At 42.7% G+C, this 17,209-nt stretch overlaps 1 protein-coding gene across 3 annotated transcripts in view; it reads right to left on the bottom strand.

Moving 5' to 3' along the window:
* Positions 1-7,254: 7,254 nt before the first annotated feature.
* Positions 7,255-17,209, bottom strand: part of NCK2 (NCK adaptor protein 2) — a 127,877-nt gene continuing 117,922 nt past the window's right edge. For all 3 annotated transcript variants that reach the window (XM_025039100.1, XM_015596304.2, XM_006920796.3), the window contains exon 6: positions 7,255-8,338. In XM_025039100.1, the coding sequence (XP_024894868.1) occupies positions 8,144-8,338 (195 nt within the window). In that variant the 3' untranslated portion in view covers positions 7,255-8,143. The remainder of the gene's footprint in view (positions 8,339-17,209) is intronic.

The following is a 17,209-nucleotide window of genomic DNA, read 5'->3' as shown; positions in this document are numbered from 1 at the left end:
TTTGTAAGATGAAAAGTTTTGGAGTTGGATGGTGGTGATGGTTGCCCAACAGTGTCAATGTACTGAATGTCACCGAACTGTACAATTAAAAGTGATCAAGATGATATTTTTTATTATGTGTACTTTGCCATAACTAAGAAAAATTGTGGCACAGTTTTTCATGGCACAAAAATTTTGCCACAATTAAAAACTGTTAACCACAGACCACATGTGGTATCCACTTTGAGGGATTTTCCAGAAGCTCTGTAGTAGATTATTTAGATAGTCAAGAAATAACAACTCTACTGAATGAGACCCTGGCTCATTTTCAGATGACATGTGGTCTTAATCAGGGATGGAGTCACGAGAGCCAGAGCGTCTGTCGCCTCCAAGGCCTGCTTGTGCAAACTCAGGGCAATTCGAGATTCCACTGGAACCTAGAATACACTCTTTATAGCAAATGTTTCATTATGCCAAGATTTCCTTTTTAGTGTTTTAATGTGGGATTAGTTTAACTTTAATGTAATTAGAAAAAGATGTTTTCTTCTTATTTTATAAGATCTCTATTTTTTTTTTTAAATTCAAATCAACAAATATTTGTTAAGTATCTACTAAGTACAGAACTTTAAGAAAAGTTTTTAGGTTGAGTCATACGAAATTACCAATATTGAACCATATTTGACCTGAAAAAAAAAATAAAGGCAATTTCAATCTAGAATTGTTGATAGTCTGATGGGAGAGAAAAAATATACATGGACACCAGAGAAGTGGGCCAGCTAAGATCAAGTACAGCCCAGGTGCCCGATCAATGCCTTAGGTCTTCCGGAGAAGGCGTGGGGCTATCAAAGAGGATATGGGCTCCATGGAGCGTCCAGGACGGTAGGGCTTCATGGGCAGAGGAACTTGCTCCTGTCACAAAAATGGCTGCAGAAGGGGGTGAGCAAACAGAGAAGCCCGGCTGAGCCTGTTTGTGAAACGGCGAGAACAGTTTTGATGAGAAGACTCCGAGGAAACCGAGGTTCAAAGAGGAACTGAGCATGTGAGGAGCCCAGCGTCTAGACTTCATGTCTCTCCCTGGTGGACAGGATCGAGCCCATGAGCCTTCCTAGCGGTTAAGTGATGAGATGAAAGCAGAGGTTTAGGAAGGATGGATGGGCGAGGGTGGGAAGAAATTACATGCAGGCAGTGCAGTTAAAAGCTACTATTTAGTTATATTGCTTTATATGTTTTGCTCTGTTTTTGAATATATGTTAATAATTGAGATTAGCTTATTTCTCATTTCTCGTTTTATCCAAATCTTGTTTGGGCATTAAAGGTAAACCAATCTTATTTAAAAAAAAAAAAAGTTACTATTTAGTAAAGCAGAATGCAATAAAAAAAGAGACTAAATTCTTGGTGGTTGAGAATAGGAAATTATGTACTGGGGATAGGGAAGGACCTTGTGAAGGAAGAAGGTGGTGTGGCGTTGGAGTGAAGTGTGGGGGTGCTAAAGGAGAAGGCAGGAGCAAGTGAGGTAGGTGAGGAGAGTGATAGTGTGCAGATGGAAGTAGGGCTGGTTTGATTAAATGCCAAAAAGACAGAACTTAATTTAGGATTTTGAAAGGAAAGAAAGTGATACATGAACCACATCCAGCCAAGCAAAGCATTCTTTTTCAAGGGCAACATAAGGGCATTTTCAGATCCAAAAGGACTCAAAGCATACAGTTCTTTTCTCTCAGGTTGATTCATTCAGTGCTATTAAGCAAATATTTATTGAGTACCTATTATGCTGCAAACACTGGTTTATTTGGGTTACACCAGTTAAAACAAATATCCTAATGTTTGCAGAAAATAATTCTAGCTCTGTGTGTGTGTGTGTGTGTGTGTACAGATAGTAAATAATAACAATAATAAATAAGCAAATTATCCAGTATGTTAGCAATCGATAAGTATTATGGGGGAAAATCCAAAACAGAATAAGGGGGATCAGCGTGGTCAGGGTAGGTTTTACTGAGACATTTCTGAAGAAATTTTGATGATCTAAATTATGAATTCAGTATTCTACAACATCTGTTCTGCTGTTAATTGGCTTCCTTACATTTTTTAATTTGGCAAACATGTTTTTAATAGGTATTTTTGATGAAAATATTGACTAAAGATAAAATTAATTTCTAATATCACCAGGAAACCAAGCAAAGTTAGCAGCAGAAATCTTTCTCCTAAATATTTTTCTACCAATACAACCAATTGAGCATTGATTTTTATTGTTTTGTTCCATGTACCTTAAAATATATGATTTTTTCTATGTAGTTTTCATTCAGATAATTCATACCTACTGTAGAAAAACTGGCAAATAAAAAGTGTGAAGAAAAAAATACAAATGTCTCCAATTCTTCAAAATGATTTCTAGATAGTTTTGTAACCTGCATCACTATCCCCACTTGAATTGAAAGAAAGAAAGAAAGAAAGAAAGAAGGGAAGAAAGAGAAAAAAAGAAACAACCCTTAAAGATTTACTACTAAGAGTCAAAGGCTCCCCCACAGTGTGGGTAGACTTTTCCCAAAGGTGCAAAAGCACTTTTATCAAAGATATCATCTCTAAGCCTCCAACACCTAATGATACTACTGTGGTGAATTAACCTGATTTGGATGCTATTTCGACATCTATGTTCTAGTTGGGCAAATATTCTCGTTGGTTCCATTACTTCCACGCCATGCCTTGTGTTATTATTCTCTGCTAATGACGGCTCTGGAAAGGAACTGCTTGTCGTTAGAGAAATGCATTCTGCTAGCATCTGAATCCCATCTGCGACTAGATGGAGTTCTAGGTTGAAATCTTTTCAATACTGTGTCTCTACGGTTCAATAGGCCTATGTGGTTGGCAGACTGGGATCACTAGGCTTCATTTAGATAATAATTTAGCATATGAATCTATTTTTTCCCTTTGCATTAAGATCATTTAAAAGCTGTACAAAGTTCTAAGCATTTTACATTAGTATGCAAAGCAGCCAACCTTCTCTAAATATATAATCTCTAACAACTGCAATATCAGCCTTAAATAGCTATGCAAAATGTGCAGCTCTGCACCAGGTCATTAAGGCACCGAGGTTTGGGAACCTGGTGGAGGTCACATGGCTGATGACCGGCAGAGCCCAGGCTTGGACCAGGGCAACACCAAATTTAACGGGTTTGATCACCATGAAGGTTGGACTAATGCCTCTTTGGACTTCAGGTTCCCCTGGCCATGACCTGTTCTTGCCCTCACCCACCAGCAGGAGCTCGAGGACAAGGATCTAGGCCTCTGGTTTCTGACTTTGAAGAACCTGATCCCCAAGCCCAAGAGCTGGCCAAATGCCCACCCCTAACCCTCCCGGGGAAGAGGTCACACATTTTAAAAACTGTCAAAGTGAGCTTTTGTACCAGCTGTCGTTGGGCTCATCCATCTCTAGCAATAACTTACTGTCAAGTAACAGAATCCTTCAAAGATGGAGCACAATGAGTGCTTCCAGTTAGCTTGTATGACTGGTAGCTGAGACATGAGAAATCCAAATGGAAGTTAAGGCAGATGAGGACTATTAAAGGTAAAGACCATTCTAGCGTTCAGGATCAGATATTTCTCTCTACGACCCAAAGAAAGAACATGCTATAGAAAGTATATGTTGTCAGTAAGGTGAGAATGTGCACAGGGCGGTGGGACAGGTGATTCTCCAAAAGTTCCAAGTAGACTAGACTAGTAGCCCTGGTGCAGGCCCAACAGCCTGCATCGTAATCTGCAGAGAGCATGTTAAAACTGTAAGTGACTGCCTCCTGCCCCCCCGCAAATGGGAATCCAAGTGGTCGAGAAACTGCATGGAGGAGCATTTGCTCACAGCTGGGACTGCAACATCTCTAGGTCTGTGAGAGAATTGTATTTAGAACAGCAATGGCCAGCTTCCTCACAGCACTGGGGGACACTAGCTGTTAAGGAGAGGGTGTTAAGAACTGAATGTTTGCACCCCCCCTCCAAATTCATATATGGAAACCTAATGCCCAAGGTGATGTTATGAGTAGGTGGGGCCTTTGGGGGATGATAAGGTCATGAGGGCAGAGCCCTCACAAATGGGACTAGTGCTCTGATAACAGGCCAGACAGCTAGCTGGCTTTTTCCACTATGTGGGGACACAGGAAGTTGGACACTGCAGCCAGGAAGACAGTTCTCACTAGAACCTGACTGCTGCCCTGACCTTGGACTTTCAGCTTCCACAACTGTGAGAAATAAATGTTGTTCCTAAGCCACCCACGTTACGGTATTTTGTTAATGAAGCCTGAGCTAAGACAGGGGCAAAGGTTTTCTGGACATCGGTTGCCTTACTCAACTTTTGCCCAGTACTCAGTGGCCACTGTGTTACCAGCTCAGGCTGAGGAGTTTAAGGCTTTCCTCACGTGACACACGGAGGGTATTCAACCCCACCCTTCCCAAGGAGAACAAGATGTTTCCCTCTCCAGGGAGGATTATATTTAGGGCGATGGGGTGAATTTGTCAACTACCGGAGGTAGGCCAGCAAAGTAAGTGCTGAATAATACCCAATACGGCTTCTGATGGATATTCAAAATGAGTTTGTCGGAGCTGCATCTCTTCAATTGCCTGAAGAGTCTAATTTCTAAAAGCAGGGGTGGGTTGGCTCTAAGTGCTAGGTAAGAACCCCACGGAGGGGCTGATGGAGCTGGAGCTTTGCAGTGGGGTGCCCGAGGAAGCCTGTGGAGAACGAGGCACTGAGTTCCAAAAAATAAGGAAAAAGGTCGGGTAGATTACGTGCCACACAGACATGTATGCCTGTGGTGTTTTACTTCACACAAAGTTCATCAAGTGCTCTACCTCAGCTGATCCTCACTCAACCCTGGGAATTAAGTAGATGGAGACCAGCCCCACCTACTCGAGAGCAAACACATTCAGAGAATGTGTTTGCCTAAAGTCACAGGGCTAGTGACATCTTGGTACTTCCACCATGCTTGGCTTTGGGCAGGAGCTCTAATGTCTGGATGATGGACATCGCTTCACAGGACAGCAGCTGGCATCCTGGCAAGGTGTTAGCACTGAAATGATTCTATTAATTACACCAACAACAAATAAAGCTAACACTGGATTGTAGTGAGAAAATGGCCAAAACTCAACTCGTATTTATTGAAAACTAGTATTTTAAAAGAATACGTTCAAGCTTTTCTATCCTCTCAGTTCTTAACTTTGGTCTTAAGAAATTATTTAGGCATTCTGGTACCGAGCAGTAGCAATGGCAGAAAATTAAGTTATAAACCAGTTAGCACATAGAAACGAAAGACAAAACTATACTAGTACCAAAAATGCTTGTTTAGAAATGTGATTGTTTCAGTCGATATAAAGATTCTAATTTTAAGATTTTAATTTGTGATGCACTTGGGGAGAAAAGATGGACACATATAGCTCTTAGAAACATGATTTAGTGGCATTGGGCATAAGCCTTGTGCAAAGGGCTGGGTAGCTCTACACTAATTCAGCGGCGCTGTTTATGAAAAACGAAGGCACATTTAGTGCAAATAAATGAGCAGTCGCACAACTGAAAAATGACTGACTTTTAATACCCTTTGCTGTCTGTGCAAAGAGGCAAGGGACCAGCAAAACAAGATTTGTCCGGGAAATCTCAGGACAAGCAGGAAGGTGATGACAGAAGTGCCATCTGGACACTGCACGGGCAGTCCACACTCCAAACCACGTGCGGACCCTTGCCTTGACACCTTTCTGCTTCCACTCTTTCAATAGGCTCATCCTGGGACTATCAATCCACCCTCCACTGGTCCATCTAGGTCAGGACACCCTTGGGTACTGGATCCTTCATAAATAGTGATTCCAACCTACCCTAGCCAGCTGGAGGACTCTCTCACGGCAGTTTGGGACAAGAGTGAAAATAACTGTCAATTATGACTATAAGCCTCAAAGGAGTTCCTGAAGCCAAAATATGTATCTGTCTTCTGCTTCTTCCTGAATTGGTATCGTAAATCAAAGTCTATCTGCTGCCCAGGAGGTCACTATCTAGAGGGATTGGAGCTTAAGGTCCAAATGGAATACGCAACAGTGAGACCTGATGAGTCAGGAGGAACTGTTCCTTCCATGGGGAAGCTATAGAAGTGATGTGTTCAGTCCAAGGTAGTGATCCATCTCATTCACCTGGATGTCTATTCTTCTAGAACTGGGTGCCTCCAATGTCAGGTGCCAGACATCAAACATTGACTTTATTATCAAACTTCTAATTTATATCAAAGGCAACAAAAAGATATTAACTCATCGGAAACGGGAACGTCAGATACAGTGCAAACGCTCAAAAAGTACCTTATTTCTCCTGGAAGCCTCCCCAGGCCGGGGTTGGTAGGGTATGGCCATCTCTGGATTTGCAACCCTGTGCTACCCTGTACTAGCCACGTGCCCTTATGCATTAACTTCGTGCCTCGTTTTCTCCATCTGTGTAATGGAGATGATAGCAGCACCCACCACCTCCGGCGGGGTCCTGGTGAGGAATAAACGAAGATACCGTGTCTGGCACAGAGGGAGCCTTCAATCACATTAGCTATAATTAGCACACGAGGGAACAAACCCTGTGTTATATGAACGACTGTGTCCCCAGTGCCTGGCACATTACGACTATTAGGCAAACATTTCCTGATTGAGCAAATGAAAGTCAGACCTGAGTGAAGAGGGGAAAGCTAGAGGTGAGAAGTCTAGCTGACAACAGTTTGGTAAAATATTAACAAAGGGTAAAAAGTTGGGACCAAGCTTGCGATTCTGGTTTCTCTTGGAGTTTCACTAATTAAAATTTATTATTTCAAGATACAAACATGTAGTGGCAGAAAAAGCAAACACACAAGTAATAAATGTGTTAAACTCTTCTCTCAAACCGTTTCTCTTTAGGCACTGAGTGTTCATTCAGTAAATGCTGCAGGCATTGCTCTCCCAGACTCCGGAGTTTTCCCAAAGATAAATGCACACATCATCTTGTCATAATACTTTTTTTTATTACAATATCCAAAAAACTGAGTATGCAAGTTTAGGAGGTGTCAAGACCTCTTCTTCAACTGTAGGAATGTGCCATCTCAAGACTGCATATTTAAACTATAAAGAAGTTCAAATGTAAAGAAAAAAGAAAACGCAATTTCTTCATAAACATTCTGTGTCTCCTACTACCAATCACATATTCTTTTGTAAACCCTGAAAAACTTCCCTGTAAAGCAAAGAGTGTTGTTGCTCTTTGATAAGATGTAGGTATCTTCTAAGACTATTCATAGGGATTGTGTGTGTGTGTGTGTGTGTGTGTGTGTGAAGTGTTGGTAGCTCCCCTTCCCCAAAGATCAGCTGTTTTCCTTAATCATCTGTATTAGTGTCAACAAATGGCTACAGATACAATTACTTTGAGAATTAAATACATAATTGTAAAATTTAAACAAGCCAAAGGGCAAGAGGAGAAAGCACTAGGTGGATGGCACATTTGGGGGTAAATTACCAAAACATCTTTCTGAGTCACCGGTCCCTCTTGCAGACTGGCCTTCAAGGAAATTCTTTCTTTATTGCAAGTACAGCCCCAAAGGCACTGGACAGCTTCCTCACTACTATCCCACCTGGTGGTTCTAGTATTGCTACCAGCAAATGCGTTCACTCCCCGGAGAGTCTGGGAGCCAGGTAAGGGCAAAGGACACAAAGAGGGCTGCTGGGACTGAGGACCTTCGCCTGTGCTGCTTGGTATGCGAGAACCCAGAGCTCTCCTGAGACGCAGGTCACTTCGTCGATGGCGGCTTTGGTGCGTTCCAACCGTGCCCGATGCCGTCTTACTGAGGGGTGCTGATGGCGTGAACAAGTTGACCAGAGTAAGGCTGTTTCCAATGGAGAAGGAATAAAGTGAATAAACTCGCCCCTCTTCCCCCTCCCGTTCTCTAAAATTGGCCAGGAGCCGGGTGGCCTTGAACGTGGAGTGAGGGATGGTAAAGGGGAGGAAGATGGAAACAAACAACGTGGACAGTAAGATCAACCAGGTTAAGGAAGCCAATAGGGGATGAGGCTCTGGACAGAGCAGGCCCCCGGCGGCAGAGCCCGTGACCGACCACGTCTTCTTGGGGTCATCCGCTCGGCTCTGGGGAAGTGAATGTGGCACCACGGCCTGGAGGTGGCAGGGGCCGCAGGGAGGGCATCATTGAAGCGCTCGGACGAGGTAGAGCTTCTCCCCGTGCTCGCTGGTGAAGATGGGGGCCTTTTTGTAGTGCTCCACCAACTCGTCCATGGTGTGGAACCGCCGCTGCCCGATGCAGTAGACATTGTCCACAAGCTGCACCTTGAAATGTTTGTTCTTCCCTGATGCTTTGAGAGACACGGAGAAGTCACTGGGCTGGGGAGGAAAAGAACACACGTTACAACTGGATCACAGACAAGAGACTTGGGAGGCTCTGCAGCCACCGGCAGAGGAGCCAGATTAAGGGCAGAAATACTTTACTCCATGAGCCTGAACTGCACGACCCCTGACGATCTGGGGAATTACTGCCTGAATCTCCCACTTATCCAAATCCAAACCGCCATACGGCTCAAACAGCGAAGGCTCTGTTTTAATATCTGATTAGAGATATTAAAAAAAAAAACGGCATCTGATGTTCAGCATGACCTAGAGGCAGTCCAAGGCTCTGATGTCCTGAATCAAAAGAAAAATTCAATTTTGTTTACGTAGTTTTGGTACTGACTGTATTTTAGTGATTTGAAAATTGGCGATAAGAGAATCGTGATGGAATATATGACACCAGCGTTAACCTGGATGTTGAAGAAATTTGGATTTATCGTTGCCCAAGCTATTTTTGATACACTGAGAATATTTTAAAAATGGGTTTGTTTGTATATGGGCAGTGGCTAGAAACTTCACTTCCCCTGACTTCTACCACCACTACTAGACATTCAGTTATCAAATTTTTTCTAATTCTAAGCTATAAAAAAAAAAAAAAATACAAGTATGGCTCATAATATCCCAGAGGAGGCTGGATGATGGTTCAAGCAAAGATTTTATTGAGAAATCTTTAAATTTGTGATTATGTCAGTATTTTACCTATATTTGAATATATTTTAGAAAGACATAATTTTTTTATTAAAATTGGTCTTTTATCTCATTTATTGAAACATTATGCAGGGAAGACACTGAGAAATGCTCTTTGGGGAATAAAAGTATTGATTAATTTAACAATGATTATTGAACATGAACTACATGCCAGACAGGCCATGCCCTGCCTATGTGTACATGCATGTCTGCAATGCCTACTACGTATGTTCTATATGTACCACAGAAATAACAGATAAATAAAAATAAAAAGGTCGATATATATTTAGTTGGAGAGAATACTGAGGAAGGGCAGACTAATCTAAATGTGAATGAGGGGGCGTCGCTAGGAGAGCACAGGGAAGGGGGGACATCCAGAGGAGAGAGGAAAGGTTCTGCCTGTTTTGAGGCACTATGCGGATGGCGTGGCTGGTGGGGGTGCGGAGGGACGCTGGCCTCCCTCAATGGTTTCAGAATAAAACCCAACCGACCACCACGGCCCACCAGGGCCGTGTCTCTTGGCTCCTACCTACAGATCTAATCAATGAGACGAAAGTGTATTCCAACCCCAGTCCCATTTTCACTCCCGTTCATGGTCTTCTTTGAGTGCCCCACGCACCCAACCTCTTTGGGTCCACCATTCCTGAAAGGCTCAGCTTAAAGTGTCAGCACCCTGAGGAAGCCTCTCCATTCCAAACACAATGAGCTCTTCCCCTCCTTGGCTGCTGTAGCACATGTTAACAGATTTCCAGTGGCAGAACCACAGTGTATTCCAGTACCTCTCTGTAATAGATAGATCATTTAAACCTATGTCACGTCCCCTTCATTATACGTCACGCCAGGCAAGTAGGGCCACATCTTTCCTATGGTTCTATTCTGCAGAGCCCTACAGATGGTGGGAGCCTAACACAGTACTTAATGGAATCCCTAAACTCCCTAAATTTCCTGAAAACCAGGGACTTACTGTTGCTAAGGACTTATCAAGCCACCACTCCCCACCCCTGCCCTCTCTGCGTCCCTCCCACTGGGACGTTAACAAGCATCCTGGCCATTGTTTGTTGCACCTGAGTTTATAAACATTGGATTAAAAGTGTGCAATTCTTGTAAAACAAGAGATAACGCTATATAAACCAATGAGGATGACTCGAGGAATGGGTGTCTCAGAAAACCAGCTCTGGGAAGGGCTGCTGGGCTGACCCACTAGACAGCTGTTGGCATAAAAGTATCAAAGACACAGTTGTATTTGTAGTTTGTATCCGTGTATCCCTCTGCCTAAAACAGACCCAATAAGAATGAATCTTTGAGGTGTGCGGGTGGGATGAAACTTCAGGAAGAGACAGGAAGGTTTATCTCCGCTTAGGCTTAGGCAGTATGTTATTTTCAGAATCATGGCTACAGAAGGGGGAGCGGGGAGGGGCGGCAGGGGGTAGGAAGAGGGACACGGATCTTGAAAATTATTTTCCCAACTTGATCACTTACAAATGAACTGTCATGAATCCTGACGTCATAGATGATCGGGTTGACCAGCCCTATCAACATAAGATTCTAAACAGCACAAAACTACATTCTAAGTGATCGTCTGATTACACAATTCTCAAATCCTGACTATTTTCACAGGCCTGAACAACAAGCCAGACACAGGCTGGCCGCCATGTTCTCAGAACGACCCTCCGAGGTGGTTGCCATGGGTTCTGAAAACAGAACATATTGAAACACGCTCTACCTGGCAGGTACCCCACACAGGGGCAAGGCTTGTAGCACCGGCACTGTCGTCATTGTCACAACAGTTATTAGCAGATTAAAGAACCACCCCGGCCAGTCACACCACATTCGTGTCCAACAGTATATATACACAAGTTATGAAAGTGCTCAGCCCTCTCCCGAGGGCTTCTGGTGTTCCTTAAAGCAACTTTTAGTTTCAAGCTTCTATTAAATTTTGTAAGTATATCTACTCCATGCCAGAAGTTTCTGCCTTCTTAGGTCAAGATAAAGGGCAATCTCGCTTTATAGTTTAGCACAAGCCAGGCATGCGTTCGTTTTATAGATACTTAAATCAATTCACAGCTAAAGCAGCACGTTGGTGGAGTATCATGCAAGTGAGTTAGGGTAAGTCTATGACAGACCTAATTTTAATTAAGACAGATAATCAACAGATGACTTTCTGGACAGGGAAATTTGCTTTTAATTTAAGCCCCTTAATTTAACATCATGGTGCATCACGTTTATGTGCTACAGCGATAAGAAGGGTCCAGCGGAGAAGCCTGAAGATGACCTAGACCAGTGGGCCTCACAGTGTGCTCTCAAGACCAGCAGCGTCAGCATCACCTGCAAACCTGTCAGAAAGAGCAAACTGTCAGGCCCCACCCCAGACCCTCAGAATCAGAAACTCTGGGGTGGGACCCAGCCACCTGAGTTTTAATCCCCAGCAATCTGTGGTTGAATGAGCCCTCCAGGGGATTCATACACTGGAGAACAGAAATGAAATTTGGGCCAACCACCAGCAATGTCTTTAAGTGTTCAGAGCCACGAGAAAAAGATATGAATGTGATTTATGGGCTAAGTAGCCCCTTGAAAGGGGGACTTCCATGACCAGCCTCACCCCCAGGCCGCAGATGCCTTTCTGATTCTGGGTCCTGCACCAGACATTCCTGGTGGAGAACAGTCTGATAAAATAGCTGGGACACTGCTGAAGAGAATGTTCTAAGGTCTATTCCCTTCAAATTGAACCAGTCCCCTAGATCTGATGGAGATGGAGCTACTCCAGACCCCAGACAACTCTGCCTCCAGTTTTTGCCTGAATTTCTACACTGAGAAAGAAGATAAAAATAAATACCAGTCCAGCATTCACTCTCCACACAGGTTTTGGTATGAGGCAGTTATTGACCTGGAGACACAGGCCTTTATGAGGCAGTTAGCATGAGCTTTCTACGCTGGGGCACAGAGCGGAAGACTGTCGAGTGTCCCTCATTGGGAGGCCAAGGTGCTACTGTGGTTTCCAAGGTGGAAAGAGTAGTGGGCTTGGGAGCTCTTCCCAGCTGGTGAGGGTCTGAGCCAGCACTCCTACTCTTGCCTTGTTAAACAGTTTCTGTGTCATCAGAAGTTGGAGAGGGGTATTCTTAAGAACTCAGCAATTTCATCCCAGAAATACACTCTAGAGATGCACAGGCACACATGTACCAGGGCACACGTGTAAGAACGTCCAAGCGGGATTATTTACAGTGACTCCAAGGTGTAAACAATTCTTATGTCCACCAACAGGAGAATGGATCAATAGGTGAGAAGTACACTTCACAAGCAAGGAAATGGGTGCATCGACACGGACTAAAACACCTCACGGGGAGTGTGGACCAAGAGAAAAAAGAAAGAACAGAACAATTTTACTACCCACAGAATTCAAAAGCAGGCAAAACCAAAAACATGCTGTCGGGGATACATACATAGTTTTGAAACAGTTACGAAAACGATTACCATAAAATGAAAGTCACTTCTAGTGAGAGGCATGGTACTACCGGGAAGCAGATATGGGCACGGGGAGCAGCTTCTAGAAGAGCCCACAATGTCCTATTTCTTGACTTTCCTGACCTGGGTTAAACGAGTACTTTCAAAATAAAATTTTCTGTGTGTCATGTGTCATCACAAAAATGTTTTAAAGGTGCGAAGCTTCAAGCTAGGAAACCTGGCTTGGTGATTCACTAGTCACGTGACACTGGCATTCATCTCTTCAAATATTGCTTCCACCCTCTTGCTATCTCTCCCCCTTCCTACCCACTCTTTTGGGTCACCAATTACATGTATGTCAAACCTTTCACTTGGTCCTGACAGTCTTAGATCAGGCTACTGTAACAGAATACTATGAACTGGGTGACTGAAAAACACCAGAAATTTATTTCTCACAGGTCTGGAGGCTGGAAAGTCCAGAATCAAGAAGCTGGCAGATTTGGCGTCTGGTGAGGACCTGCTTCCTAGTTCATAGACAGCCAGCTTGTCCCTGTGGCCTCAAACGGCAGAAGAGGCAAGAAGGGGTCTCTTTTATAATGGCACAAATCCCATCACACTGGGGACTGGGTTCTAGCATATAAATCTGCAAGGGAGACACAAATATTCAGTCCACAGCAAAATCTCTTACATGCTTGTCTTTATTTCCTATCCTCTGAGCTATCTTCTCATTTACTAATTCTTTTTTCAACTATGTTTAATGTGTTGTAAACCAACTGTGGTCTTCATTTCTGTATTCTTCAGTTACTGTATTCTTTAGTCCTATAATTCTCACTTAAATTTTTTACTTCTAATTCTCTGTCCAAGTTCATCTTGCTGAATTTCTTGAAACTATTAATTCACATGCCTTAAAAACTGTATTTAAAATCCAAAATCTGGACTTCTGTGAGTCTGTTTCTACTATCTAACCTCCCCTCCCCCGCTGCCACCTTCGTTTTTGGTCATTTAGTCTTATTTCCTGATAATTTCTCTTTGAATGCTGCGTATTGTATATGAAAAAATCTAAGAGACACTCTGAGGTTCTCAATGGAGTTAAGTGTCCTGCAGAGAGGATCTGCTTCTGCTTCTGTACTCAGAGTGGGGCAGGGCACCTTCACCCAACGCAGTGAACAGAACTGATTATAGTCTGGTTTATTTCCAGTTTGCCTTTGCTCCCAGTATTGCTCCTTTTAGGAGTCTATACTAAAGGCTTGAATCTTTTTCTGAGGCTTTATCTCTTTGGTAGCCCTGACTTCTAAATTTTGTCCTCATAACTGGGGGCTACTGAATTACTACTTCTTTGTTGTTTTTTGTTTGTTCCAATGTTTTGTCCAGCTTTGCTAATTGTTTTCAACGGAAATGTTAGTCTACCATTAGCGGAAGGGGAAACTGGTCACGTGACATTTGGAAAGTCATAAGTTGCCCAGACCCCAGTTCTCTATTAGTTAGATGACTGAGAAGCAAGATAGCTGCGGGGGTTACAGGCTCTGGAACCAGGTTGCCTGGATTCATATTCCGGCTCCTTTACTTACTTAGCTTTGTGACCTTGGACAAACCTTCAAAGAGTTGTCTGTTTCAATTTTCACAGCTGCAAAATAGAGATAGTTTCTGAAATTGGAAAGAAACTGAGACAGTTTAATAAACTACAGTAATGCCAGAAGTATATGCTTGGGAAGTATTAAACAAACACTGTCATTTAGTGGCCCTTCTTCAAGTTCCTTTCATGAAACTTTATGAAGACAGCAATCAGCATCTCATCGATTTCTAAAAAGATTTCTTTCCATTAAAATCTCTAGAAAATGCATACGTTCTGTAGCAACGAGAAGAGGTTTACATCCATTTGCAGATGCACCACATTTTACTTCACTCACAATCACGCTGTCATCGTTATTTGTTTACATCTGTCTCCCCTATTAGGCTCTATCTAGGCTTCCTGAGGGAGAGGCTCATTTCTATCTTGTTTTTATATATTCAGGAGGAAAATCAGGGCACTCAATAGATGGCTGCTGAACTAATTGGCAAAGAATGACTGTACCCTCCACCTAACACCTCATATCTTTGAAGTTTCCTTCTGATTTCTAGCAGAGGGGATGAATATCGCCAATATGACAGCTATTTGTTCGTTCTTGCTTTAAACAAAAAATGGTAAAGCAAGGTCTCTTGAACTTTAATTTTCACTCCCCACTGTCCCCTTTATTATTATAATCATGTTTTCTATCTAGGGTACTGTACTATTTGTCTACTGTTATATAACATATCATCCCAAAAGTCAGTGGCTTAAACAACAAATATTTATAATTACAGTTTCTGTAGCTCAAGAATTTGGGAGCCGCTTAAATCTTGAACTAGAAGCACCCAACTCCTATCAGCTGTAGTCAAGACACTGACTGAGGCGGAGGCTGCAGTCATCTGAAGGCTCCACTGGGGGTACAGGATCTGCTTCCAGGTTGGTTCACTCACAGGAACCGCTCAGGGGCCTCTATTCCCAGCCTTCCAGGCCCCTCCATCAGGCTGCGTGAGGGTCTTCACAACACGGCAGCCTGCTCCCCCCAGACAAAGTGATCCAAGGGACAGCAAAGCCACCACCCTGCCTTTTAGATCCAGTCTTGGAAGTTGCCTATCATGACTCCCACCACACTATTCATTAGTAGTGAGTGACTCATTAAGTACAGCCCCAGCTGGAAGGGCGGTAACCAGGCTACACCCTTTGAAGGGAGAGACAGCGAAGAATGTGTGGACATCATTTTAAGCCATCACAAGCACCACCTGTTACTAGAATCTAACTAGACTAAGTTCTGTATTTTTTCTTTCGGTTTCAAAATATCTGCCTTTTATTCTCCCCACCTGACGGCCCCTTCAATTCCTATCTTTGTGCTTCCTCTCACTGTCCAAATTTCCCTACCTTTCCCTTCTCCAAACAAAATACCTGTTCAGCATAATTTCTTTTTGCTGAATACTGTGCTAACTTATTGAATCTTCTAACATCAGATCACTTCTTATCTCCTTCTCTCTGACCATTCCTCTTAGCAATGACTTCTATTCTCATGGTTTTTGAACCAGAGGCTCTGAAGAATTATCAGTTAGTATAAGCCATTCATTCTATCCTTCTTTTTAGGCCGTCATTTTCCAAGTGGAACATATGGATAATTAATACATAAGTAGAACACCAACCCCTCTCAGGTTTTTTATCCTCATTATTGTTTAGGTTTAGGTCCCCTATTTGAATAGGAACCTGATTTGAGTCCACATCTTCACATTGGGATCAAAGCAGGTGTTAATAAATGACTGACAAATTCCCAATCTGTCAATCTCTTCTACTGTCCATTCCTGTAGGTAATTCTGACATCTTAGCTCTTTGAGTATTTTTAGAAAAGAAAACCAAAGAATACCCTCTTTGATGCTACTTATTTTTAGAAACAGAATCCTTGGCCAAATATCTCTCTCCTTTACGGAAAAAAATGGGTACCAAGAACAGTATGTAACATCCTACATTTCTTCCTCCATCCATACCTGATAGCTTAAGTATTAGTACGAGTTTCTCCCAAGCACACCACTGTGCAGAAATAACAGGGGAGGGAAGGACCTTGCTTCCAGGCACTCTTGATTCTGAAATAACCTCAAAACTTCTACTAACCTTTTATTTTAGGCTTTATGGAAAGATGAGAGTAGGTGCCCTTCGTATGGTGCACCAAGCCACCCAGGTGAACTCTGGACCCATCTCTGGCCACACTGCTCTTCGAGCATCGATTTATACATATATTTAACATTCTATCCTCAAAGAGAGGTCACCTTGTTGGGTTTCTTATCAAAAGCTATATTATTCTTTCCTTTTAGTTTGGTAAATGGGCATTTTTCTGTCTTGGAAACTTCTTTAAGAGACATACTCTTATCCAGAGTAATAGGCCCTCTACCTAACAAGCTGAGAACCAATGGGTTAGAGGAGGCAAAATGTATCCACTGATCCAGGAACACTTTGAGAATTACAGCCACAGAAACTGAAGAAAATTTTACATGGTTCTCCTATTTGTTTGCATGCTTGATTCTGTTATATCTCCAATGACTACAATATAGTGGGAACTTTCAAAAAAGATGAAATAGAAGGTAGTAAGGATGAAGGAGGTAGTAAGGATGAAGGGAGTGAACAGGCCAGTTTGTACACTGGTTTCTACTCATCGACCTAATTTATAATGAACTGCTTTCTGTATTATAAACTGTGTGGGGGTAACTCTATTTTATTACTCTCTGTTGCTCTGGTCCCGCTATTGAGGTGGTATTAAGAAATTCCTTAGGAACAGTATCATGAGAAACATTCCAAAGAAGCAAAAAGGGAAGCTGAGATGTGAAGGTTACTTGCTAATGCAAATCAAAACCACAAAGAGATACCGCTTTGCACCCATCAGCATGGTTATTATGAAAATTAAAAAACAAAAACAAGAACAAAAATAGAAACAACAACTGTTGGTGGAGAGGTGGAGAAATTGGAACCCTTGTGCACTGCTGCTGGGAATGTAAAATGGTGCAGCCGCCGTGGAAAACAGATGGCGGTCACTCAAAAGACTGAACAGTAAGATCCAGCAATTCCACTTTTGGGTACACACCTAAAAGAACTGAAGGTAGGGCCTTAAATGGATATTTGTCCATTCATGTTTATTTATAGCAACATTATTAAAAAGAGCCAAAATATAGAAGCAACCTGTGTCTATCAAC

The sequence above is a fragment of the Pteropus alecto genome, unplaced genomic scaffold, assembly GCF_000325575.1.
Source record: "Pteropus alecto unplaced genomic scaffold, ASM32557v1 scaffold288, whole genome shotgun sequence".
In the NCBI taxonomy this organism is placed as follows: Eukaryota; Metazoa; Chordata; class Mammalia; order Chiroptera; family Pteropodidae; genus Pteropus; species Pteropus alecto.
This window is presented reverse-complemented; position numbering and strand designations above follow the sequence as displayed.